General features: G+C 39.0%; 1 protein-coding gene across 2 annotated transcripts in view; it reads left to right on the plus strand.

Moving 5' to 3' along the window:
• Positions 1-27771, plus strand: part of DLC1 (DLC1 Rho GTPase activating protein) — a 518014-nt gene that overhangs the window by 283386 nt on the left and 206857 nt on the right. For both annotated transcript variants that reach the window (XM_069573135.1, XM_069573134.1), the window contains exon 5: positions 21862-21895. In XM_069573135.1, the coding sequence (XP_069429236.1) occupies positions 21862-21895 (34 nt within the window). The remainder of the gene's footprint in view (positions 1-21861; positions 21896-27771) is intronic.

Below are 27771 nucleotides of genomic sequence, written 5' to 3' on the forward strand. Positions count from 1 at the left end.
TCCTAGTTTCTGGCTGGATTCAATCCTATCTACCCTCTTGAAAAACAGTCTAGTGATGTCACAGCAGCCCTGGATTGCATTCTGAATGGCTGCTGCAGCCTTCCTGCACTGTTCCATGTTCAGATCACGTGTCTCAGGAACACGAGCACCTCCTCAAATAAAGAAAATCCCCTTGTCATTTCCTGCATCATGAATCTCTTCAGTTCTTCTGTTACTTTTCTCCCTCTTGTTTCTTTTTGTCCCTTCTCCGGGGCCTCCAGTCGATCAGCTCTTCATCATTCACATCTTTGAAAGTTCGTAACTTGAAGGTTTGTATGTATGGGACTTACTGTACTTATAACTAGTGTAGGTTGCAAAGAGTCAGACATGACTTAGCAACTGAACAACAACTGGTGTTTGCTTGGAGCTCACAGAATATGCAATATTCTACTCAAGAAAGGTAGTGCAGAGAAAGAGGCACAAATACCCTCCACCTGTATTTTAGTAAGGTAGACTTTGTGTCCAGTCAAAAGTTCGTAGGTATAGTAGTTAAATATCTAATAATTGGTTTTTAAAAAATGTGTGCCTACAATCTGCTAGTGTTTCACATTCGATAGATTTTTGCCAGGTTGTTTCAGTATCAGATAAGTCTGTCAGCCAAAGGCAAAAATCAGTGTTGATTTTAATATTTGGATAAGAAAGCAATGCATTCTCTTCTACTTCAAACAAAGCCTGAACACATGAATTTCACATACCTGTGTGTATCAGTCAATAAGCATTACCTACTATGTGCAAGATACTACACTGGCTTAGGGAGGATGAAAAGAAAGAAAATGTATTCAAATCTCCTGTCCTGGGGGATCGTAGAGTTCCCTTGGAGAAATAAGACATGACATTTTAGTAAAAATATGTTAAAAGATTTTTAAATAAAAATCAAATAAAATTATATTTTTCAATAAAAATATATCCGTTAAATGCTACATCAGTAGTGATAACATTTCATACTCTCATAGAACAGTGGAGGGTCAAAAAATAACTAAAGCCAGGCAACCCCAAAACTCAGTAGAAAATTGTTTATTTCAGAGAGTATTTATTTTCTACCAGGGCTCCTGAACCATAGTTTTGGTGGATGAATCCTAGATGTGAATAGAACAGACCATACCTGGGTTGAGGTGAGTCAGTCTGGGTATGATTCTGTTCATCTCAAAAGCTAGAGGGGTGTGTTTCTCTAGGACATAACTCCAGCCTTCAGCAGCCTTTCTAGTCAACTCAGTGATCTGTACCAATATTATCATTTTTTTATGTGCACCTTGGTGTGAAAGCATTGGGAAGACCTATGCGATCAGAAGATGCTTATGCCTCCAGAGAGCAACACTTGTTTGAGAAAAGTCCGGGAAGACCAGCACAAGAGAAGGTGTTTGCCATTCTGTCTCCCCTTGTAGACTGTAATGAGCCACTCCAAAGCAGGAACCTGATCCTCCCTCTTTCCCCCAGGGCTGAGCTCACATAATATTTGTTTAAAACTTAATTGGATGAATCCGTGTCTGAATCAGTGATTCAGTGAGCAAATGTCTTTGTTTCTTCCCCTCCCTCTCACTCTTCAGCTCACTCAGTCCAGCTTCCCTACCAGGTGTCCACATCTGCCTCTGCTGGTTTTTCAGCCTTCCTCGACTTCCTTGTTGCTGGATCAAGTGACCATATTTTCATTCTCATCTTTCTTGACCTCAGCATCACCTCCACCTCCAGACTGCCCCTCTCATTTCAAAAATGTTGCTTCTTTAAGCCTCCATGGCATCACACACTGCAGGTTTTTCTCTTTCTTCTCTTTCAGTCCTTGTCAGTTCGCTCTGCTGGCTCCTTCTCAGCTTGGTCCTTAAATACCAGTGTTCAGGCCCACTCTTGCCATGTGGCACCCCCATACTCTGAAGCCCCATCTCTGTAAGTTTTAGGTCCCACAGAACTCATACTTCATCCCAGACCTCTCTTCTGATCTTCACGCTCCTGTAACCAGTGATTTAAAAGCGTCTGACTGAGCTTGTCCAAAACTGAAATTGACTCCTGCTACCACCCAGTCTACCCATGCCCCTTGCAGTTTTCTCTCCCTCTACTACTGCATCTTCTCAGCTCCCTGGGGTGGAAGGCTGACCGTCTTCTTGGGCATCTCCCCCTCCCATGTTCCCACAAACAATCCACTGCCAAGTGTCTACTAATGATTCTCCCTCCAAAATGTAAGTGATAATTGATCACTTTCCCCATCTTCATCACCAGCCCTGAGCTATCACCTCTCACCTATCAGTACTCAGATCTGATCCTCTTCTTCCCAATACGTTCTCCTCAATGCAGCCATCATGGCCTTTGAAAACTGCACATCAGATAATATGACTCATCTCCTTAAAACCCACAAAGAGATTGTCAGGGCTTAACATGAACTACAAGTCTATATAACCTAGTTGTCACCTAATTCTGTAGCATCATCTCATGCCAGCCTTTCCACCAATTTACCAGACTCCAGCCACAGATTCTGTTTTCAGAACTAGAATCAAACCAATGTGGTCTCCTAGCTCAGCAGTTCTCCAAGTACAGCCGCTGGAGCAGCAACAGTGGTTATCATTTAAAGAAAATATAAATTCTTGAGCCTCACCGTAGACCTACTGACTGAATAAGCAAACTCTAGGAGCAGGGTCCAGAAGATGATTCTGATGTACACTTGAGTCTGAGAACCATTAACCTTGCTAATCTGAGATGGAAATGCCTAGAAATCCTAGTTCTACCTGTTTTACTACCCAGATATATCTGATTTGTCAGGTTCTTTGGGTGGGTTTAGTGGAGGAAAGATATTGGAGCGCCAACTTATTGAAGCCCACGATATTGCTTGTCCAACCTAGTAAGTTGACAGGGGAAGGCAGTGGGTGGCTTTTGAGTTCTGAATGACAAGATATATACACACTAATGTGTACTTTTATATGAGCCTTTGGGCATTCTGCTATACCACATTCCAAAAAATAAGTAGAAGTCCACTGATATTCGGGCTTCCCAGGTGGTGCTAGTAGTAAAGAACTGGCCTGCAAATCCAAGAGTCATAAGAAATGCAGGTTTGATCCCTGGGTCAGGAAGATCCCCTGGAGGAGGGCACAGCAATCCACTCCAGTACTCTTGCCTGGCGAATCCCACGGACAGAGGAGCCTGGTGGGCTATAGTCCATGGGGTCACAAAGAGTTGGACATGACTGAAGCGACTTAGCAGGCATTCACACAACCGATACTCACATAATACTCTAAGTGTACTGCTGCTAAGTCACTTCAGTTGTGTCCGACTCTGTGCGACCCCATAGGCGGCTGCCCACCAGGCTCCTCTGTCCATGGGATTCTCCAGGCAAGAGTACTGGAGTGGGACTTCCTTAAATAAAGATCTAGACCTTCTTACTGTCAAACATTACCTCTTGTTTTCTTGAATTGTTACAGAAATTTGCATGTGGATGTCTTTTTCTCTCTCTTAAATCTCAAGTTTACTGACACTTGGAATTATACTTCATAATTTTTAATACCCTCCTCATTGCCTTGTAATACTAAGTTTTATTATATATTGAGTGAATGGTCAATAGAACCATTTTCTTAGTTGAATTTGGAATAAATATAAACCACCTCATGTTTTAAAATGTGATGCAAGAAGGCAGTCTTTTCCCAGAGATTACTCAGTGCTAACTTTCATCTGTTACAGTGCCAAAGTTGTTCTTCTATGAATTTTTAAACTTCTATAGAATTTTCCAGAAAGTTCTAGCAGCTGTTTGTCTTCACATGAAAGGCCAATTATGTACTGAGAATTGTTCACTCAGCCTGTTTCATTTATGTCTCCACCTTATGATTGGTCCTTAGAAACCACCCACTTGCCAACCTGTCATGTAGCAGGATAACATTTAAGGCCTTCTGAGATTATCTTTGTGTATGTAAAAAATTATTGTCCCAGAACATGTCTAAATGTTTGAGGAGTGTTGTTGAAGGATTGTGCAATTTAGTAGGACTGTTGGAAGCAAGAAAAAAATTTTTTCTGTGTATCATATTATCCCTCCCTCACCATACTTGAACTAATCCAACAGTGTCCTCAAGGGACTGGCTCAGGTCTAAAAGCCAAAACCTCATTAGCCTCACTTTTACTTCCTTTCCAAGCTCTCAGGGCTCTAAACAGGCTATACAGGCAAAGACTGATCAGCTTCTGAGATTTCTCTTTTCTTGTTTATTTTTTCAGTTGTTTTGTAAAATAATTGCCATTAGTTACAAAGTTCTTTTTAAAAAAATTCTTTATGATCCTCACTCCCAGTTGTGTCTGTTTGTGTAGTCATTTACATGCCCATGTAATTTCAAGAAAAGCAGAAATGTTTTTAGCACTTAGTGTTTAAACAAGTCAGTCACTTGCATTATCTTATGGTAAATAATCATTTCATAGCATCACCAAAGTATAGTCAAAAGACTATTTGATACTCTAATAATTGCCTTAAAATATATACATGTTTGTATATTTTATACACAAACATAACACTTTCTATGTTTATCAGGGAAAACACAACTATAATTGTATTTTGGTTGCTTTAAGTTCCAAATTCTTTTGTTTAGTAAAGACTTTACAAATGCTTGATGTGCAATAAGATTCTAATTTGTCAAAAAAAAAAAAAAACAACTTCCATTTTCTACCTCATTAGTAAAAGTACATGGCTTGAATTTTGGAAGCTAAGATCTTATTCAGATTAACATAGAAAAGAAAACAAAGAAGGATGTCGTGTCCTATTGATAAAGTTGGAGCTTCCCTTAAAGTCATGTTTGAGGAATGGCCCTAGAGACATGTCTGCGTCATGTTTGTCAATAATATGAGCTACTAAAAATCTTCTGTGCGCTTACAGTGGTATTTTAGAGAGTTTCCTTATGAACTCACTTTAGAGACAACAGCAGCAAAAACAACACAAATTTTTAAAGACATGGCCAGATCTCTCTCTGATGTAAGACTCAAAGATTTCAGTCTGATTTGTTAGACCCTGTAGGCAGTGTTTTTGTTTTTGTTTTTGGGTTTTTTTGGCTCTTTATTTTTTATTTTTTTTTACTTTACAATACTGTATTGGTTTTGCCGTACATTGACATGCATCTGCCACGGCTGTACAAGTAACAGACTGTCCCTACTGTGCTCAGCAGGACATGCTGACAGGCTCTAATGAAGCCACAGAATTGGATGCATTGAGATACAGTACTATTTCACATGTTTCATAAGTCAGCTTGCTGAGTTGATATACATTTACATTGCACTAGAGTACCTTTCCATATTTTTAAGTCTCTAAGATATAATCAGAAAAAATAATTAGAGAAAATCTGTTTTCAAAAGAAATAATACCACCAAGTTAAATGCCTATTGGATGCCACACAGGATTACTATAAGGATAAATTAAGATACTTAATATATATCTATATACATGTATATAACATGTTATATTTTATGTATTATTATATAACAATATATAATTGTTATATAACAATAAGGCATTCACTTTACTGCATTACCTTATGTCTGTGTCTATGTCAATATGGTGTGAACACCATATGCCTGACTGTGTACGCTCACATCATTCCTTGTTGAAAAATCTAAGTTCCTTAACAGTAGAACTGCTTTTATTATGTTGTGCATAGTTCTTATTTTCGCTTAAAATATCCAGAGGAACTCAATAAATATGCTAATAATTGATGATCATCAACCCAAGCAGAATGCTTAGCTGCAAAGAATGATGAGAGAAAAATTGTAAAGAATAGAGAGGCCCATTGTTCTGCCGATTTACATCAGGTCTGCCACAAAAGAACATGCTATTTAATTGTATGAGGGGAAATTTGTGATTTTGAATCTTAGGAGCAAATTAATGTCTTTGAACATGAAACAGCTTTTTTTAATGAGTTATTTACAAATATGTTTATTAATTTCCAAATATATGGCTTTTGGGCGGCCATACTGCATGGCATGTGGAATCCTGGTCCCCCACCAGGGATAGAACCCATGTCCCCTGAAAAGGAAGTGCAGATTCTTAACTACTGGACTGCTGGGGAAGTCCCCATGAAACAATCTTTTAAAGGAGCATGAAAAAAATCTAGTTCTCTAGGAAATAAGATGAATTTTAGTTCAGTTAGTTTCACAGATGTGTACAAAAGATAGTCATAAATTCCTTATTTGAATATACAGGAAAATGGGTTTGTTACTTATTGCTGCATATCAAGTTACCCTGAAATTTAACAACTTAAAATAACGATGAATGATCCCACACAGTTTCTGTGGGTCAGAAATTTAGGAGCAGCTTAGCTGGGTGGTTCTGGCTTAGCATCTCTGTCCTGTGCTTGCTATCAAGATTTCTGAAGGCATAACTAGGACTGGAGGATGTTTCCAATATGGCTTACTCACATGCCTGTTGGCAGGAGACTTTGGTTCCTTGCCATGTGAACCACACAGCGGGACTTAAGTGTCCTTATGGTACGGGAACTAGCTGATCCTAGTGCACACAAAAGAGAGAGCAAGGAGGAAGCTGCAACGCTTTGTGTAACATCACATCAGAAGTTGCCTTTCACCATATTTTATTAGAGAAGGGAATGAGCCTTCACCTTTTAAAGGAAGGAGGGTCAAAGATTTCTGGACATATATTAAAACCATCACAGTAAACACTATGGGTAATACCATCTCTATGCAGCAAAGAAATATTACTTCCTAGAACTCATATGGTTTCAGTTTGGCTAAGTTTTTTGCTGACAGACATTTCCAAGAGAAACTCGTGACGTGTTAGCACAAATTAAGAATTATTTAAAGTTTGAAACATTAAAGATACGCTAAAACTTTATAACTAAAAAAACTGTGATCTAAAGTGTTTAATTTTCTTGAGGCCATAGAACTAGCTCTGAGTTCTCCAAATACCCAATTTAATTCCTTTGAGGATTAATTAGATGGTAGAATGTCAGCTCTATATGAAGTCCAAGGTAGTAATGTAAATTCAATGTAACAGTTTGTGCCTATCAAAGTAAGAAAGTTTTACAAGGGGTAAAAAGAGAGAAAAATACTACAGTGCTTGCCTAAGTAGAACAAAAATCTTCTAAACATTTAACTATAATAATTAAAACTCTATTATTTGTTTATTTTATGGTTGTTTCTCAAAATGAAAATGATCAAGGGTATTGAATAGCAATAGGTACCAGTTAAAAGAGCCAGTAGATATTATCTTAAATGTTTTGATTAACAAATTAAAGCATTTAATAAAAGCAATTTTGATTTATTTTTATTCTTAATTTTGCATATCATAAAGGAAAATTTACTATAGCTTCTTAAAAAAAATAGTTGTTCAAAACCGTAATGTAAATCATTTGAATAGAAATATTTTCAGACCTACCTCAATAAATCTTTAATTTTCTAGTACTCAAGGTTCTCAGCATGGAGAATATATGGAAAAGTACAGTTTATTAATTGAATTTTGACCCAAATAGTAAGAAAAACAGATATGAGAATTAAAAGTAGGCCTAGCAGAGAATGTGAGACATTTACTGAATTTCTACAAAGACACTTAAAAATAGGTCACTCTTTCATCTAGGCCACGTAGATTTTGTGTGAATCATTATCAGCAGAGCCTGCAAATAACAGTCCTTTTAAAAGAATATTTGTTTCTTACCTAAAAAAATAAAGATAGAAATTTTGGAAAACCCTGAGAACTGAATGAAGTGTGCTCCTGACTCAGGGTTCATATAATGGTAATTTCCTATAGAAAAGACAGCGGTTCATAGGAAAGAGGAAAAGGCCTCTTTACAAAGAGAATTTTCTGTTTGTTATCCAAATGCACTGAACTGATTAGCTCTCTCACTTTGGGGTCACATCACTGTCTTCAGTTCCTTTACTCTTTCCCTGTGTCCTGTATAGGTTAATAAACCTAAATATTCAAAAAATGTGTTGTTCTTTCCTGGTACTAGATTCTGCATTTTAAGTAATTCGGATGACATCAGTTTTGTGGTTTTGGAATCTTACTGTATTATAATCCTTAGAAATGGGAAATATATTATTTTCATGTTTTAATTTTAAAACATGTTAGCAAATATGTTCTTTTGTTAAGTACAGAAAATGGATCCTTGGATGAAGTTGGGCACCCGATATAAAAGTTTGGAGTTACCCCAACAGGATCCTAGGTTCTTAAAAAGAATTGATTGGACAAGTTTTTAACTCAATTCATGGAGAGCGGAAGTCACCATGAGGCCATATATTCCAAAAAGAGTTTAAGATAATACAGTGCCATTTTGTTGAAGTTTAGAATATATTTCTTTTTTTTTTTTAATTAGTACCGGTTTGATCATTTAAAACCCAAACTACCTTTTGTCAGCTTAAACAATAAGTCACAGAATTGAACAATGTTTGGAGAAGGATCCAAGGAGTCGATTGAGGGAAGCAGACCATAGTGGGGTGGTTTTGAGAGCATGATTTCTGCAAGGATTCTTTGCCAAGGAGAAGAAATGGAATCTCAGTTATCATGCAGTTGCTGTCTGGGGTCAAGTGTCTATTCTATGCTTCCTGTATGCTTTCATTTTTGTTGATATGCTCATAATCAGAAACATTTTTATAAACTAAATATCCACTAAACCAATTACTTTTGACCATGGTGAAAGGTATACCCATTCTAAGTATAAATTAGCCATTTGGCATCCCTGCTGATGGATGAAAAATCCAGGGTTTGAAAGCAAGCTCCATCTGAAGTGCTCCTTGCTAGCACCTGGCTTTGGAGAGAGCTCACTCAGTTGTGGCTTCCCAGGGGGTGCTACTGGTAAAGAACCCACTTGCCAACTCAGGAGATGTAAGAGATTCGAGTTCAATGCCTGGGTCAGGAAGATCCCCTGGAGGAGGCCACAGCAACTCACTCCAATATTCTTGTCTGGAGAATTCCATGGACAGAGGAGCCTGGCAGGCTACAGTCCGTGGGGTCACAAAGAGTTGGACACGACTGAGGAACTTACACACTTTATTAGGCCACAGGACTGGAAAAGGTCAGTTTTCATTCCAATCCCAAAGAAAGGCAATGCCAAAGAATGCTCAAACTATTGCACAATTGCACTCATCTCACATGCTAGTAAAGTAATGCTCAAAATTCTCTAAGCCAGGCTTCAGCAATACATGAACTATGAACTTGCTGATGTTCAAGCTAATTTTAGCAAAGGCAGAGGAACCAGAGATCAAATTGCCAACATCTGCTAGATCATGGAAAAAGCAAGAGAGTTCCAGAAAAACATCTATTTCTGCTTTACTGACTATGCCAAAGCCTTTGACTGTGTAGATCACAATAAACTGTGGAAAATTCTGAAAGAGATGGGAATACCAGACCACCTGACCTGCCTCTTGAGAAATCTGTATGCAGGTCAGGAAGCAACAGTTAGAACTGGACATGGAACAGCAGACCGGTTCCAAGTAGGAAAAGGAGTACATCGAGGCTGTATATTGTCACTCTGCTTATTTAACTTCTATGCAGAGTACATCATGAGAAAGGCTGGGCTGGAAGAAGCACAAGGTGGAATCAAGATTGCCGGGAGAAATATCAATAACCTCAGATATGCGGACACCACCCTTATGGCAGAAAGTGAAGAGGAACTAAAGAGCCTCTTGATGAAAGTGAAAGAGGAGAGTGAAAAAGTTGGCTTAAAGCTCAACATTCAGAAAACGAAGATCATGGCATCCGGTCCCATCACTTCATGGGAAATAGATGGGGAAACAGTGGAAACAATGTTACTTTTCTGGGCTCCAAAATCACTGTGGATGGTGACTGCAGCCATGAAAATAAAACACTTATTGCTTGGAAGAAAAGTTATGACCAACCTAGATAGCATATTAAAAAGCAGAGACATTACTTTGCCAACAAAGGTCCATCTAGTCAAGGCTATGGTTTTTCCAGTATTCATGTATGGATGTGAGAGTTGGACTATAAAGAAAGCTGAGCACTGAAGAATTGATGCTTTTGAACTGTGGTGTTGGAGAAGACTCTTGAGAGTCCCTTGGACTGAGAGGAGATCCAGCCAGTCCATCCAAAAGGAGATGAGTCCTGGGTGTTCATTAGAAGGACTGATGTTGAAGCTGAAACTCCAATACTTTAGCTACCTATTGTGAAGAGCTGACTCATTGGAAAAGACCCTGATGCTGGGAAAGATTGAGGGCAGGAGGAGAAGGGGACGCTAGAGGATGAGATGGTTGGATGGCATCACTGACCCTGTGGACATGGGTTTGGGTAGACTCCGGGAGTTGGTGCTGGACAGGGAGGCCTGGCGTGCTGCGGTTCATGGGGCTGCAAAGAGTCGGACACGACTGAGCAACTGAACTGAACTGAATATGTGCCAGGTGCTTAGAAGAGTGCCTGGCGCAGAATAGGTGCTGGATAAGAGTCACCTCTTACTATGTGTTGCCTGTTCCCATGGCAGTGAGGCAGTTTACCATTTTGTCCGGCTTTTCCCAAAACACTACCCTTTTGATGCCTACAATCACGTGACCCTTCTTGAACCGCTTCTCTCTTTGCCGTTCTTTTCTCCACCTCTTTCTGTCTTCCTCAGCTTCCACCTGCCCCTGTAAACACAGGTCTCTTAATGGTCCTGCTTCAAACATCTCCCCTTCTGTACTCTGCCTCCCTATTTGGTTCTGCCTAGTGCCTTTAATCCAGGCCATCTCCACCCTGCCTTGTTTCTTCCCCACCTGGGTGCACACCCTGGGAAGACGTGAGCACTTGTTCCTTAGTGATATTTGTCAAAAAAGTGGTACACATGGTCATTTCAACCTTGTCTTTTCTCTGAAACTCTGAAACATTGCCTTCTGCCATCTCCTATCTCTTACTCAGCCTTTGATAAGTATTTGTTGAAAACATATTTAGCAGAACATTTAGTTAAAGATGAAGTCAAAATGTTATCTAACTTCTAAAGTAATATGTCAGTTTCAGTTGGCTCTTGTATGTCTACAAAGTCTCACTTTTATGGCTAATGTGCAAAATACACTTAACAAGTTTTATATAGAAAATTAGCATTGAAGCACTTCTACCTGGATGCTGATGATTTCAAACTTGGTATGGCTAATTATCCTTCCAATCCTTCCATCTAAATTTAAAAACAAAAATATGGCTAACTGTTCTTATTCTTACTTAATCTTAAAGCTTACAGGCTTTCATGCCTTCTCTGAGTACATTGCTCTCCCCAAGTCTTATATTCCTAATCCTCAACGACTCTAACCTCGTCAACATTAGCAGGAATTGAAAATGTGGCAGTGTCACAAACTTCATTTCGCAGGAGGCTCACAATTCACTGACCTATTTTGAAATGCAGTTTTCTGGGACTAAGATAGACATTAAAAGATACGTCAGTGGTTCTTAAGGCTTTTTATTTTATTACCATCTGTACCCTACATAATGCCCCACAGAGAGAGAGGGGAGCAAGTGGAGAAATGAAATTTTTGTGCACATTCATAGAAGAAAGAAAGGAAGAGAAGTGTACCAATTAGGGCTCCAATAGGAAATAGAAGAAGCACTTGAAATAGGATTATATGGGGGGAAGGATCAGTTACAAAGGGACTATTTACAAGGTCATAAGGGAGGAGAAATACAAGGGTTAGTGCAATAACTAGTAGGGCGTACCCCTAGCTGAGCCATGATTACCTCACGGCCCCGAAGAGAAGTTAACAGGACCCAGAGGGGAAAAGTCTGCAGAGTTAGCTGCTTGAGAAGAGCAATGACCTTGGGTAAAAGGACAGTTCAAGGCAACTGTAGGATCCACAGGAATAAATACTCCTTCCCCTTTGGAGAGGTTTCCCATGTGGGAGAGGGTTTCTTTCACATCACCAAGCAGTTCTCCAGACACCACTGAGTATCCTTCCATTTAACTCAGCTCTGACACTATCCACCTGGAGGTCACATCAGATCTCACATGTTAAGGGTTCAGTCACACAGACTGCCCCCTCCCTCCACATCAGATGCCACTTGTAAGCTCAGGTTATCACCTGTGCTTCAGACCAAAAGGCTATAGACTGGAGCTTCCGCTGACTCCCTCTTTGGGTTGAACTAAGCTGATATACTGGCTTGCAGAGCTCAGAGAAACATTTTACCTAGTAGACTACTGGTTTGTTGTGAAAGGATATAACTCAGGGGAAGAACTGCAAAGGAGTAGGTATGGGAATATTCCCTCTTCGAATACACCAGTCTTCTCAAATCTCCAGGTGTTCATCAACCCAGAAGCTGGCCATTTGGGTTTTCATGGAGGCGCCTTACATAGGCATGACTCCTGGCAATTCACTGACCACTGACAACTGAACTCGGTCCCCACTTGCACCCCTCCCCTTCCAGGAGGCTGGTTGGCTTCACTGGCAGCCAGCCCCCATCTCAAAGTGGGGTCAAAGAGTCACCTCATTAGCATAACAGAAAACACCTTTTATCACTCTCCTAACTTAGAAAATTCCAAGCGTTTTAGGAGCCCTGTTTCTAGGAGGGTCTCTCAAGTATGATACTGTTTTACAATTAGACCGGTTCTGTAAGGAACAAGGGAAATGGGTAGAAGTAGCATATGTGTTCAGAGAAGGCAATGGCACCCCACTCCAGTACTCTTGCCTGGAAAATCCCATGGGCGGAGGCACCTGGTAGGCTGCAGTCCATGGGGTTGCTAAGAGTCGGACACGACTGAGCGACTTCACTTTCACTTTTCGCTTCATGCATTGGAGAAGGACATGACAACCCACTCCAGTGTTCTTGCCTGGAGAATCCCAGGGATGGGGAGCTTTGGGCTGCCATCTATGGGGTCGCACAGAATCGGACACGACTGAAGCGACGCAGCAGCAGCAATGCTAGGAAAGGGATGGAAGATCCAAAGATATATTTCTTACTATAAATAATATCACAGCCTTATATCTCATACTGGGGCTTTCTATAGGCCAAACCTACCCTAAAACCAGGGACATAGGATGCTATTGATGATATCCTTGTTCTCATATAAATTATTATCCAAACTGGGACATTTTTGAGAGTTAAAGGAGCTGTTAAAATTATATTAATAACTACTGCAAAAAAAGAAAAAGAAACCTGCTACCCAACAATTATATTACTGTTGAAGATTTTCCTACCAGTGAATAACAAGTGCCACTGTAGCTCCACCTTTGTTTCCCTACACATTTCTTGTATGCACACGTATAAACCTAGCCCACATCTCCTCCTAGCCCACCAGACTCTGTGTATCCTGTAGGCTGCAGCAGGCACCAGAGCACAACTGGCTTGTCCACCGAGGACGCGTACGGCAGCCACACCTGACGCTTCTATCAGTCAGGAGTGAGCTGCCCTGAGCTGCTTGGGTCTGAGTGCACTTTGTTAAACCAGTGAGCAACCTACATGCTGCTCTTGAAAGGGAGATATTTGTTAGATTATATCTGGAAAAGGTCAGGAGAAGAGGATCATCACTCGTCATCTTTTCTTAAATTTAGTTTTTTTAATTTCTGGCTGCCCTGAGTCTCCATTGTAGTGCACAGCCTTTCTGTAATTTCAGCACACAGGCTTCTCTTATGCTCTAGAGAGAGCAGGCTCAGCAGGGGCTGTGTGTGGGCCTCTCTAGCTGTGGCATGTGAGAACTTAGTTCCCTGATTGGGGGTTGAACCTATGTCCCCTGCATTGGAAAGCGGGTTTTCAACCACTGGGCCACCAGGGAAGTCTCACCAGTCGTCTTTCAACTATAACCATATGTTAAAGTAAGAACTTTGTTCTCTGCTTATGAATCTTACACACTACTAGATGAGACTATAGAAGTCAGAAGGGTAAACCCACCGAGACTTATTTAATACAAGTATTCACATATCTATGTCATCAAAAGATGAACATTTCAAAACTAAACCCACACTTACAGCGATTGCACTCATTAGTACTTAATGAAATTGGAAACTTATGTTCATACAAAAACTTGCACACAGACATTTATAGGAGCTTTATTCAAAGTTGCCAAAATCTGAAAGCAACCAAGAGGTCCTTCAGTAGCTGAATGGGTAAAAAACTAACACATTCACACAGTGGAACATATCTAGTGCTAAGAAGAAATGAGCTATCAAGCTATGAAAAGACACAGAGGAACCTTTAAGTGCATATTGCTAAGTGAAAAAAGCCAATCTGAAAAGGCTACATTGATTCCAACTATATGATATTCTGGAAAAGGCAAAACTATGGGAACAGTAAAAATATCAGTGGTCACCAGGGGTTAGGAAGGAGAGAGGGATGAATGGAGTACAGAGGATTTACAGGGGATTTTTAGAGCAATGAAACTGTTCTCTACGATACTATAATGGTAGATACATGTCCTTAAACAGGGGCTTTCCTGATGGCTCAGAGGATAAAAAATCTGCCTGCAATGTGAGAGACCCAGATTTGATCCCCGGGTCGGGAAAATCCCTTGGAGAAGGAAATGGCTACCCATTCCAGTATTCTTGCCTAGAGAATTCCACCAACGGAAAAGCCTGGCCTTCACAAAGAGTCAGACACAACTGAGCAGCTAACATTCACTTTTTTCCTGTCCTTATACATTTGTCCAAACTTGTAGAGTAGACCACACCTAGAGTGAACCTGAATATAAACTATGAACTCTGAGTGCTAATAATGTGACGATGTAAGCCAATCAGTTGTAACAAGTGTACCATTCTGGTGGGCATTTTTGATAATAGTAAGGGCGTTATTGATAATATGCGTGTGTCCAGGCAAGGGATTTAGGGGGAAAACTCTGTAGCTTCTTCTCAGTTTTGTCGTAAACCTCAAACTGCTCTAAAAATAAAGTCTATGTTTTCAGTGAAAGATGACTGTCAAAGCTGGAGAACGACTTTGTAAACCAAAACAGATGATATCAGATTGCCAATCAGACACAGCTTTCTCAATGAACTTCTTTGTTCAGATGAAAGCACACAGAAATCATTGACTGGTTAACAAAATCACAGACAGGAGTGATTTCAAAAGAGTCTGTAAATAGACATGGAAACAAACCCATTTTCCAGTGTACCTACTTTCCTTTAATGTTGTCTTTCATGTCTTCAAAACAAAAATATGACTTTCCAACCTCTTCCTGTTGTCCATTGTGCCCACAATGGACTCTCGTGTGCTCTCCTCTGAGACCGAGGGAGTTCCATCACTGAGGGACATATTCTTCCAATTTTTAGGGACATAATTATGTACTTTGAAATTTACTATATAATATTTTGTGGGAATAAAAGGGAATATTCTTAAAGGAAAGGAATAATTTACTGTCACTGATTCTTCCCATTTTTAAGAAGGCAAATAGAGAAAAATTCCTATAGAAAAAGACAATATTCCAGAAACTTCCATGGCCAGCACCTCTAATATTTGAAAACATACAAAATAAGCACTACCTATGAAGACAGAAAGGACGAAATAAACGGTAGCATTTTTCCCTACATGGAACCTACAAGTAGAAGCTTTCAGCCTCTCATCGCTGTCCTTTGTTGTAAGGGAGTGACTTTCAAAGGGTATTTTTTTTTTTTTTTTGGCCACACTGAATGGTTTGTGGAACCAAGCAGAAAGAACTCTGTTCCCCCCTGCAGTAGAAGTGTGGAGTCCTAACCACTGGACCGCCAGGGAATTCCTTCAAAAGGCCTTTTTGATGGTAGTAGACTATCATCCCAATTCCAAAACACTAAGAAAAACATAACTTTCTTAGGCAATATATAAATACATTTCTATATAATATATATATATACATTTCTATATTATATAATATATATTATTTTATATTAAATAATATATATTCTTGGGCTCCAAAATCACTGCAGATGGTGACTGCAGTCATGAAATTAAAAGACTCTTTCTCCTTGGAAGGTAAGCTATGACAAACCTAGACAGGGTATTAAAAAGCAGAGACATCACTTTGCCAAGAAAGGTCCATATAGATCCTACGGTTTTCCAGTAGTTAGGTACAAATGTGAGAGTTGGAGCATAAAAAAGACTGAGCACTGAAGAATTGATGCTTTTGAACTGTGGATTCTGGAGAAGACTCTTGAGAGTCCCTTGGATGGCAAGGAGATCAAATAGTCAGTCCTAAAGAAAATCAACCCTGACTATTCATTAGAAGGACTGATGCTGAAGCTGAAGCTCCAATACTTTGGAGCATCAGGCCACCTGATGTGAAGAGCCGACTCATTGGAAAAGACCCTGATGCTGGGAAAGATTGAGAGCAAAAGGAGAAGGGAGTGATAGAGGATGAGAAGGTTGGATGGCATCATCGACACAATAGACATGAGTTTGAACAAACTCCAGGAGATAGTGAAGGACACTATCTCCCAACGTACTGCAGTCCATGGGGTCGCAAAGGGTCGAACATGACTTAGTGACTGAACAACAACAACAATATATATGACTTGACATATTAATAAAAATAACATATTAAAGAGGAAAAATCCTACTCCATTTTCACCTGAAATCATTAAGATGAACTTAGAAATCATCAAGATCAATTAGAATGTTTTGTCATTTTATAAAATGGATTCAGGTACAACATTCATTACTTACGTTACTATTTATGTTAGCAGCCTCTGTGTAGTTGGTATAAATTCCTAAAAGGTATCCAGCTAAGGTCCTTCTGTAAGTGCAGAAAGCTATTCTAGCAACAGACCAAATGAATCAACGTATGTCTACAGCGTTTCCGCAAGGCACGTCAAAATGAGCATTTCCCAACACGTTTCATGTCCAGAAACATCAACAGACACACACACAGTCTAGGTTCCCACACACAGCTTTAAAAGACTTCATTAAGAGAAAGCAAATTGTTTCCTCCCCTTTTACTCAAAACCTTTCTGCTTAATGGCTTTTAAAAAATTCAATTGTAAAACAGCTCACCAAATCAACATAAATGAAAATCTTTGCATGTGGAGAACTACTGGAAGGTAAGGATAGCCACAGAAAAGGTTGTTTCCTATCATTTGAATATCACGGAGAAAAATAACAAAAGACGATGAATAATTTTTTTTCTCTCATTTGGAAGTTATTACTAGACTTCCCTTTGTTCCATTGAGAAATGAGAGAAGAAAATATGAAGTTACAGCGAACCCATATGGCCAGCAGGAAAATCCTACTTAATTGCTTTATTGCCAGAAATGTTAAATCACTTCCTGAGGATACAGTTCAAATGAAACATATGGCAGCTATTAAGAAAAAACCCCTAATGAATTCAAAAATATGCTTTTTATGGGAGCTTTCTCATAAGCAACAGTCATGCATATTACTTGAACTATATATACAAATAGACACTTGGTTTTTTATTCCCACAAAAATTTGATGAACACCTACTTTGTACCAGACGATACAGACAGCTTGCATGAAGTGATTTTTTTTTTTTCCCCACGCCCAGAAATGTGCTTTCCTGGTGGCTCAGTGGTAAAGAATCCGCCTGCCATGCTGGAGACCTGAGTTTGATCCCTGGGTGGGAAAAGCCTCTGGAGAAGGAAATGGCAACCCACCCCAGTATTCTTACATCAAAGGCAAAAAGAAATTTTCTGACCAGCACTTTCTCCCCAGGGGTTCAACACCCAGGAAAACCATCCCATTTCTGCCTGGGTAGTCCTAATTATTTACATCTTCTACACCTATTAATGTCACACCAATAAGGGTGCTAATCATTGTCATTCAGCAACCTCTGAGTGGAACTATTCTCGTGTATCTTCTTCAACTGGATCATGAATTACACACACACACACACACACACACACACACACACAAGTTGCTACTAATTAAGAAACAACAAATAGCTTTAATTAATTGAAATTCAGGTGTCAGCATTTTTTTAATTTATTGCCTTTCATGGCTAGAAAATTTCACGAATCTAGTCAGTGTATTCATAAACCATTTTCTAAAGAGATGGTTCTCCCTCAAATTCAAATATAAATCAGCTGAAGGATATCCAGCTGTTATCACTATGTGATTATACTTCAAAAGAAAAGTTATTAGATATTGGATACATTAAACTTTGACTTTCCTTTCTCTGTGTGCTGATATGGCTAGTGCTGTTATTTAATGGAGGTGAGTTTTGGTAACTTAAAGAATCATGCAGAGCATGGGGTGATATTCTAGAGTGACTGGCACTGTCTACGTGACATATTGGATCTGGCTCTTTGGAGGCTAAAATATTTTTGTTTGATAGGGCTAATATCTTTATTAAATATTTACTTACACATGCTTGGTTACATACTTTGTAATCAAATAGAATAAAATATGGAGAAGGCCTGTCACTGGTCAACTTGGAATTGGGGTAAGACATTCAATTTGTCTAAAACACTTTAGCCAAGAGAGAGCTTATTTAGAGAATTTCTAAATGTTCCATACAGACATCCTGCACAAGTATTTTGTGGTCTAAGTCAATATCTGCCCATAGGACCTCTGCAAATCTTTCTTCTCCTTTGTTTCAAAATACTCTGATTAGCATTTTGAAATTAGTGATCTCGAAGATCATCATGTGAATAGTTGTGTCCTGGCTTCCATTCTTTCAATGTGACCTCACAAAACTTACTGTGCTTTTAAAGACTTCACGGAGTTGGTCTAAGGATTGAGTGAGTTTATGCAGGTAAAATCTTAAAACTGTACCTTGTACATACTGAGAACCTAGTAAGTGTTAGCTCTTCATACACTAAGGAACTTTCTCCATGAAAGTGTTAGTTCCTTAGTCGTGCCCGACTCGATGCGACCTCGTAGAGTATAGCCCACCAAGCCCCTCTGTCCATGGGATTCTTTAGGCAAGAATACTGGAGTGGGTAGTTATCCTACTCCAGAGGATCTTTCCAAACCAGGGTTTGAACGTGGGTCTCCTGCATTGCAGGCAGATTCTTTACCATCTGAGCCAATTATCTATTACCACCCTTTACAGTCTTGTCAACAAAAGGGTTTCTATTTTGTTTTGTTGTTTATTTGCTTGAAGCAAAAGAGAAAATTTAATTTAAAAGCCCTTATCTTTAGTCAGGGGACAAATCTGAGCCAAGGTTTAAAATATATAGTATGGATTTAATTCCATTCTTAGACCTTTCCCAAAATAGAGACATAAGAAGTAAATAAATATTGCCAAAGCTGTAGGATGTCTTTCTTGTGAAGGGAAGGCAGAATCAGAGAAATTCTTGAAAAAAAGAAGAAATCAGATGATCTTGTTGTAAATAAAAGGGTGCTGAGGACAGGGGTGGAAGCCTGTGCAGTCCTTCTGATGCCCTGCTGTCTGGACGTGGTCCTCCTCTCTGCCATTTAATAACTGGATGTTCTCCTCAGGGCTGCATCTTTGCCAGGATGCAGAGTCAGCATTCACAGCCAGAGAACAAGCAGTGAACAACTAAAGATAGATCAAGATTAAGTCAAAATATGCTTTCACTGTAGATCGATCTTGCCAAAACAAATCCTCCTCCACTTTTTTATCCATAGAGTTTTCCCTTATTTGAAAAACTGCATTAATCTCCAAATCCTGTAAATTCCAAAGGTGAGGTTCTCGACAATAATCAATATCTCACAAAGATATAAGAATCTTGATCTTTGAGATTTCCAAAAATGGAGATTGATATTATTTCCTTAGACTGACCTATAAGAGACGTCCACATGAACTTTCCTCTCTCCCTCTCTCGCTCTCTCTCATACACACGTGCAACAAAATTAATTTCCCATTTGAGCCTATTTTCTTTCCTTCAACTCTGAAGACTTTGTCCCCTAAAGAGGGGGAGAGAGACATGCTTGTAGACGTCTTGTGTGGTCAGTGGTTATGGTGTAGAAAGCGTGAAATCCCAGTGGGCCAGATAGATTTATAAAAGGCTTTCCAATAAAAGTTAATACCCTCATGCTAACTGTATTTTATACATGAGTGACTGAGGTGAATGGCAATCAGAAGCTCACTTCCTTAGTTTGTTTTAAGGTATCCACAAAGAATAGAACTATACTATTCTACCTTAAAGTCTGTTGAAGACATCTCATCCTGAACTCCAGTTTCTAAATAATAGTGATAGATAATTGTTAGTAGAAATTGAACGTCTAAACCTCTCATTTCAGTAATTTGCTCATTGGACCAGTCCCCATAGTAGCAAATAGAGCGGCTGTCTTTTCCTAAGGACCTCATGTGCTTTACAGAAGCCACTACATCTGGTGCTTTCAGCAGCCCTGTGAAGTCGAGGTGTTTATCCCCTTTTATGAAGGAGGAATCTGAGCCTTGAGAGGACTGGACAGAGACTTGAAAGGCCCAGATACTGACCAAACAGTTAACATTCTTTGCCTCCCAAAATGGGAAAAAAGACTGAACTATAAAAAATTTGATCCATATTCAAAGTGTTTTTAGTTTCACTTATTGCAATACCTTTTAAGGGTGAGATAAGTCTGTCTTCAGAGAGGAAAACAATTACATGACTGATTTACTCTGAGCTTAGCTGGATCTAGTGACTTTACAACAGTGCCACAGCTCGCTCTCTTTTTTCTTTTTAGCTTCATTGAAGTGTAAGTGTCAAATAAAATTTTTAGACATTTAAAGTGTGCATTGTAGTGATTTGATATATACATATCAAATCAATCATCATTTGATTGATGATTATATGTATCAGATCATGTACATCATTTGATTGACGTATACATTGTGAAGGGCTTCCCTGATGGCTCAGAGGGTAAAGAATCCGCCTGCAATGCAGGAGACACGGGAGATGCAGGTTCAGTCCCTGGGTTGGGAGATCCCCTGGAGGAAGAAATGGCAGCCCACTCCAGTACTCTTGCCTGGGAAAACCCCATGGACGGAGGAGCCTGGTGGGCTACAGTCCATGGGCTCACAAAGAGTCAGACACAACTGAGCGACTAAGCACACAACACATACATTGTGAAAGGATTCCCTCTTTCATTAATTAATATACCCATCACCTCACGTATTTGTCTGTTTTTGGTGAGAACATTTGAATTCTACTCTCTTAAAAAATACCAATTGTATAATACAGTTATCAACTGTAATCCCCATGGCTTTACATTCAATCCTTAGACCTTATTCATCTTATAGCTGAACATTTATACCTTTCACTGAGCCTTCCTTATTTCTCCCACTCCACCAGCCCCTGGCAACCACTGCTACCCTCTCTGTTTCATGCTTTTTGTTTTTTTAAGATTCCACATATTAAAAATACCATGTTGTATTTGTCTTTATTTCACTTTGCATAATGCCTTCAAGGCACATGTTACAGCAAATGGTATGATTTCCTTCTTATTCAGGCCTGAATAATATTACACACACACACAACCACACACACACATGCACACCACATCTTCTTTATCCGTTCATCCATTAGTGGGCACTGAGGCTGTTACCATATCTTGGCCATCGTGGATAATGTTGCAGTGCAGATGGGAGTGCAGATACCACTTTGATATCCTCTTTCCTTTTCTTTAGACATATATACTCAAATATGGGATTGTTGGATCATATATATGGAAAGTATAAAGTATTTTTAACTTTTTGAGAAAACTCCATTCTACTTTCCGTAATGGTTGTACCAAATTACATTTCCACTATCAGTGCACAAGGGTTCCCTTTTCTTCACATCCTCACCTATACTAATCATCTCTTGTCTTTTTGACGATGGACATTCTACACGCGTGAGTTGATATCTCATTGTAGCTTTGATTTGCGTGTCCTTGATGATTAGTGACGCTGAACACCTTTCATGTGCTTGTTTGCCATTTATATGCCTTCTTTGAAAAGAAAAATGTCTATTCAGTTCCTCTTCTCTGATATTTCTAGTGTCAGGCCCTATTTAATTTTTGCTTCATTTATGGGGCATCATTTTGTTCCTAATAGTATTGTTTGCTATTTCCTTCTAATGATACCACAATTTGTGGCTTTTCTTCTTTTTCAGGCGATTCCAGGTCTCTCAGAGAAGGAAAAGGCTGGTAAGTTGATGCTGGTTTTGTTTTCACTCCTATCTATTTTAGAATAAAATTCCATCTTTATGTGGACATTTCATTAAATATCTAAAATGCATATATCTCCTCAGTTTCTGGGCAGAAGTTATGGTTGAATTCCTGGAAAATAAGTTTTGTTCAAAATGCAAGGAAAAAATATGGTTTTCTAACATAACATTGTATCTTGTTAGAATAAAGTGTGTAATTCTTGTGGCCTTAATTGTAAATGTGATCACAACTCTTTTCTTGAGAAAAACAATTAGGTGTTGTTCAGTGTACTGAGGAATGGTCCTTGGAGATCTGTTGCTCATATAGTCAGCCCTTTGTATCCATGGGTTCTGCATCCATGGACTCAATCAATCTGGGTCAAAAATATTTGAAAAAGCAAAGATTTCCAGAAGGATCCAAAAGAGAAAAACTGGAATTTGCCACAAAGGCAACTCTTTACATAGCATTTACTTTGTGTTAGTTATTATAGCTAATCTAGAATGAATTTAAAGGATGTAGGAGGGTGTGTGTGGGTTGTGTATAAGTACTGGGCCATTTTATGTAAGAGGCTTGAGCATATGTGGACTTTGGTGTCCGCCAGGGAGTCCCGGAACCAGTCCCCTGAGGCTACTGAGGGACCAAGATTATGAAGGGTTTTTAAAGATTTTAGTAGCTTGTTCAGTAGTCCTAGAAAAAGTTGTACTTGTTTAAAGGTTATGTCATACCATCAAAAATACAATTGTGAAGCCATATGGACAGTTCATTAGAGAGAAATGGTAATATATCTTTGTGCTCTGTGGTACAGTTATAACTGTTTAACAATATTATGGGAAGTGGATGGGGATAAGAAATGCAGAAATATGAAAAATTAGACTCAGATTGGTGGAATGGTATGCTTTTTAACAATCTGTTGATCATCCTCAATATGGTCTTACATTTTCTGTGTAAAATTTAAAAATTCTGTTTTTGAAAAACAGATTAAAGGTGCTTTACCAAGCTTGAAGCACATCACTTAGCTCTTTGATGTGTGTAATTTTTAAAAGCCAAATTAAAAGCTTATGGAATCATCTAAAAGATGTCATGACTTCAAGTGACTTTACACTAATGCATTAGAGTTGTTCTGATAGGATTATTTTATGGGGGATGTTGTGTCAAGTTCAGTGACTCGATTTTTGCTGCCAGATAGTTTTCACACACAAGTTTTCATAGTTTATGTCCTTCCAAGAGCTAAAGTGTTCTCCTCTGTTTAGGCTGTGTCTAGCCTCTTCTGTCTAATATACTGAAAGGTAAACCATCCAAATAAAAGAAAAACATGGAACTGGTATCTTGTGTCAGTTCAAGAGAAAAACTGCTCGGTTTATCCTGCATTGGTGTCATGCGCTGGACTAATGATATATACTAAGCAGATTCAAATTACCATTACAAGCTCTCATACCATCAATAATTGAGATATTAGCTATCTCCTTAGAACAAAACATAAATGGTGAAGAGTGCATTTGCATCACAAAGAAAAAGGAACTTCAGCCAAAGCTGTGCTTTATCTTGTGTTGTGATATTCTCTGTGATTTGCAGGATTGGCTGTGGTTTAAACAAAGGGTGTAACAGAGCAAAGTTGTCATCTTCTTCCAGAAAATCAGCACATTCTTCCATACCCCAAGGAGAAAATTAGGATAGGAATTCTTAGCTGGAGGGGCAGGGGGAGAAAGGCTGGAAATGCCACTGCTTGAGAGACTTAGAGGTGAAGACCTTTTCTGCTAAAATGACGTCGGTGTGCCAGGGAGAAGCACCTCAATTATCAAGCTCCTCTTAAAGACATTTTTATTAAAACAAAGAGCTAATTAAACAGGGAACATACATATAATGCACACACCACTTTAAAAAAACCATAATCCCAGATGTTTTTCTCCTCAACAATAACAACAACCAAGAAAAAACACGAAATTAAGTGTCACTATTTAATTATCTCTTTGGGTCATTTTTACATTTCTGGGGCAGAAATTTTTTAAGTTGATAAGTTTCATTCACAGATGATTTGTGAAAGGTCCGATGCACTGGTTCGTATGTGTGACCTAAGCGAGCCCCCAGATGCCCTGTCTCAGACGTTTAACCCAGGATGGGCTGATTTGAGCAGAACCTGGCTTTTGTGCATTAAAACATTAGAATGATTGAAATTCACTCCAGAGTGGATTCTAAGTTAGATTTCTTGAGAATGTACAGTACATTATAAGGAAATATAATTGGAAATACAAGAAGGAGGAAATACAATTTTGTTTGAGAACATAAATACAAGAAAGAAATGTTTTTTTAATCAATGAATTTATATGTTAAGATAGAGGCTAATGTTTGAATATTTTAATCAGTTGGCAACAGATTTGCCAATTCAAAAGAGAGTATGATTCATTTCAAAAGGCTTTAAAGGACCATGAAAGTCTAATCAATTTCCTAAATTTCTAAAATTTATTATGCCATATTTAAAATATTTTGAGTGTTTTATATACAAATATGAATATCTTTATTCCTTTTTATGAATCTTTGTTTTTAAGCTCTGCTAGACAGAGAAATGACAGGAAAGGCAGAGGACCTACTCAATCTTCTGGGGGTTAATTGAGCCTTTAAATAGGATTAAGCTTCATTCCCACCCCTAAGGCCTGTCATTTTTTTTCTGTTTGGCTAAATGAATGTAGCCTATTGTTTCTTATTAAGAAAGTCTATTTTAATCTGTGTGACCTCTCATCCAAGCCAACTGGAACCAGCTCCACCAGGCTTTATGAAGCTCTAAACAAAATCATTTGGGGAGCATGCTATTAATAATTCTTAAGTTGCAGTTGTGTGGTTGCCCCAGTGTGGGGTCTAAGTAGCTGTCTTCTCTTCTGATCTGTGTCGCTACATAAATTCAGCCTAGTGGAATCATTCTGCTGCTTCTCTGCCATCTTGGAATGACAAAGCCCTCCAAAGGAAGACTGTGGTTGTTAAACAGCATCCCATTGGTTCATTTACTCCACAAATATGTATTGAACAGCAACATGCACTAAGCATCATATTAAGTTTTATCAAGGAAGCTGTTATGAACAAGACCTAGTCCTCACCCAGAAGGAACTCAGGCTCTAGAGGAGAATATTGCATTGGGCCATCATCCTCCTTTTCCTCTTCTCAAAGAAAAATTCTTAACCCAAGTTATTCAGAAAGGCTCCCAAGAAAAGAATCAAATAAAAATACTGTTTTCAAGAAATTCTATATTGGAATGTGCATTCTCCAGACCTGAGTCCGATACATTTTGTTTTAAAAAATCAGAATTAATCGCACAAGTATTAGTATGTGTAATTGTATCCAACACAGAATAATTTCAGTTAGCTTCCTTTATGCCACCAGAATCTGTAAAGAGTGAGCCCAAAGCCACTGGTATATTTTCCAGCACATCTGCTTCCTGTCCCTGTAGCCTTGAGCAAATTACTTAACCTCTTCATTTTCCCATTTCTAGAGAATAAGTAAAGAAACTGCCATATTGTAATTGTAAGGCTACAATGCTTGGCACAAAGTAGGCTCTAAAAAATGGTAGCTGTGTCTTGCGATAATGAGTTGTGCTTATAACCTCCACGTGTGAAAGCCGGAGAGACTCTAGCTGTGGAGAGACTCTAGCTGTGTTACTCCTGACCATGTCTGCTCAGAGTTCTTGAACACTTCCTCAGGGCAACAGTTAACACTGCTGAGCAGCTGTCCATGTGGAAGAAAGAGATCACTTTCTCCAGAAGCCTCTGAGTCAGTTCATTCAGACAGAAGATTATCACAGTGTAGGCAGACTTGTCCATATTTTAATATCTCTTTAGAAATTCTTAGCTCTATTAATGTGAAATTCTCTCAAGTGAATAGATAACCTTTGATTTTTCACAAAAGATTGCTCCCTGAGCAATGTATGTCCTAGATGCTGGGGTAATTGGATCCTGCCTACTCGGTCCCACTCTCCCTCGCCTCCTGCATATAGTCCTGTCATCCTATCACCCCTTGTCCATTCTCCCTGCCATTGTCTTAAAGCAGCCCTCCACTTTGCACTGGACTTTGGAAACAGCATCCAGAACTGGTTTCCCTGCCTTAACTTATCATTACCTCAGTTCACTCTCTACACTGTCACCAAAATTATCTTTGAAAAGCATCACCTGATCATATCGATTCCTACTTCAGCTTTTTGTTAACCTCCTTACTGATTGCGTGATAAGATCAAACCTTCCTGCCTGACGTCACTGGCCATTTGTAATCTGGACGCTGTATCGCACTGCATATGCCCATGTCACCCCTCGAGTTCACCCTCCACCCTCCTTCTCCCCAGTTTTGTGATCTGGAGGTGGACCAGTGTGGGCAAAACTTGGGCTGCTCTCTTTTCTGTCTTCTTGCACCAGTGAGGAGCCTCAACAGGAGAATAATGATTGGGAGGACAATAGGGCTGTGAGGTTGGGTCGTTTATTCCCCCATCTGCCTCCCAAGGAATCACAGCTGGCATTTTCCACCCAAAATTCCCATGTTCTTTAAATCATTCTCTCCTCTGGCCTTGTGGTTCCCCTGCACCTTTATCAATAGTTCTGTTATTTAACTCCACTCAATTTACCCAGGTTGCCATTTGTTTCCTGCTAGGGGTTTCACTGATAAACCCACCAATATTTTCTCTTCTTTCTGTTCCTTTGTGTTTGTCAGTTGGTTAGTTTGTCCAACTTCAGCCATAATATACAGCCACAGAACACCTTTTAACTTTGATCTTTCTACTTCTATGTAGATCATGCAACTACCTTTTTAGAAATACAGATGATAGGTGGAGACAGAGGGAGAAAAAGAGAAATTACTTATTCAGGAAAAAGAGAAGAGATAGACCATGTTTTTCTTTATCATAAATAAATAGAGTTTCACTTAATCACATGGGGGAGAAAAATATCCATCCTTACTATTTAGAACGTGTCCTCTATTGCCCAAAGGCATGTAAATTAGAAAATTACCATTGCTTTTTAGTCACCAAAATGTGACTCTCTAAGCATAAGTCATAGGGGGTACTATGAAATCTCTCATTCTAAAGTTAAATCATATAGCACAAATTTTGTTAGGCTGCAGAGTAACCCATAAAAAATATACCACAATCATGAGCCAAAAATAACATTTTTTTTTTGCATTTTTTTGGTCTTGAAAATGCTACTTAACCAACAATAACACCTCCTTCATGAATTATTTCCAAGGCAGGGTTAGTCCTTGATTTTTCTGTGCTCCTAGAAAACTCTGTGTTTTCAATTACTGTTTTGTCATCTTGCTTTTCTGTATGATCTCTTCTCTAGGCTATGAGTGTTTCTAGAACAGGAATATCATCTTTGTGTGCTCTGTAATTAAAACAGCTCTTAGCACATAGTATGTTCTCTGTAAATACATGTTAACCAATTAATTATAATTACAAAAATGCTTTGGCTTCAATCTTTAGAGTTAATATGGTTCTGAAACATTTTGACTCCTCACCTCAACTCCCTTCTTTATGCCTGCTACCCACACAACTGCCGAGTATCTCAACTAGGTAATTAATTAATGATGTTATTTGGGGATCTATTCCATACAAATGTGCAAAGGGCACCATTGAGAAAGATGATTCAGAATCGAACTTTGGTTACATTCATTGGTCCTTTTTATTCGGATGATTGTTTGCCTGTCTCTAGGTTATTTTGTTGGTCACAAAATGTTAAAAATCAAGATAGTTAATGATTATAGCCTGAAACACTCGTGAAAGATAGCTTTCAGAGGCATATAACAGATTCATAGTCTCTCCAAACTTTGTGTTATGGCAACACAGAACATAGAAATCAAGCACTTCTTTGTGAGATGTGTAAGAGGGGAAAACGAGGTTTTCACAATTT

This window comes from Ovis canadensis, chromosome 26, assembly GCF_042477335.2.
Source record: "Ovis canadensis isolate MfBH-ARS-UI-01 breed Bighorn chromosome 26, ARS-UI_OviCan_v2, whole genome shotgun sequence".
Classification (NCBI taxonomy): domain Eukaryota; kingdom Metazoa; phylum Chordata; class Mammalia; order Artiodactyla; family Bovidae; genus Ovis; species Ovis canadensis.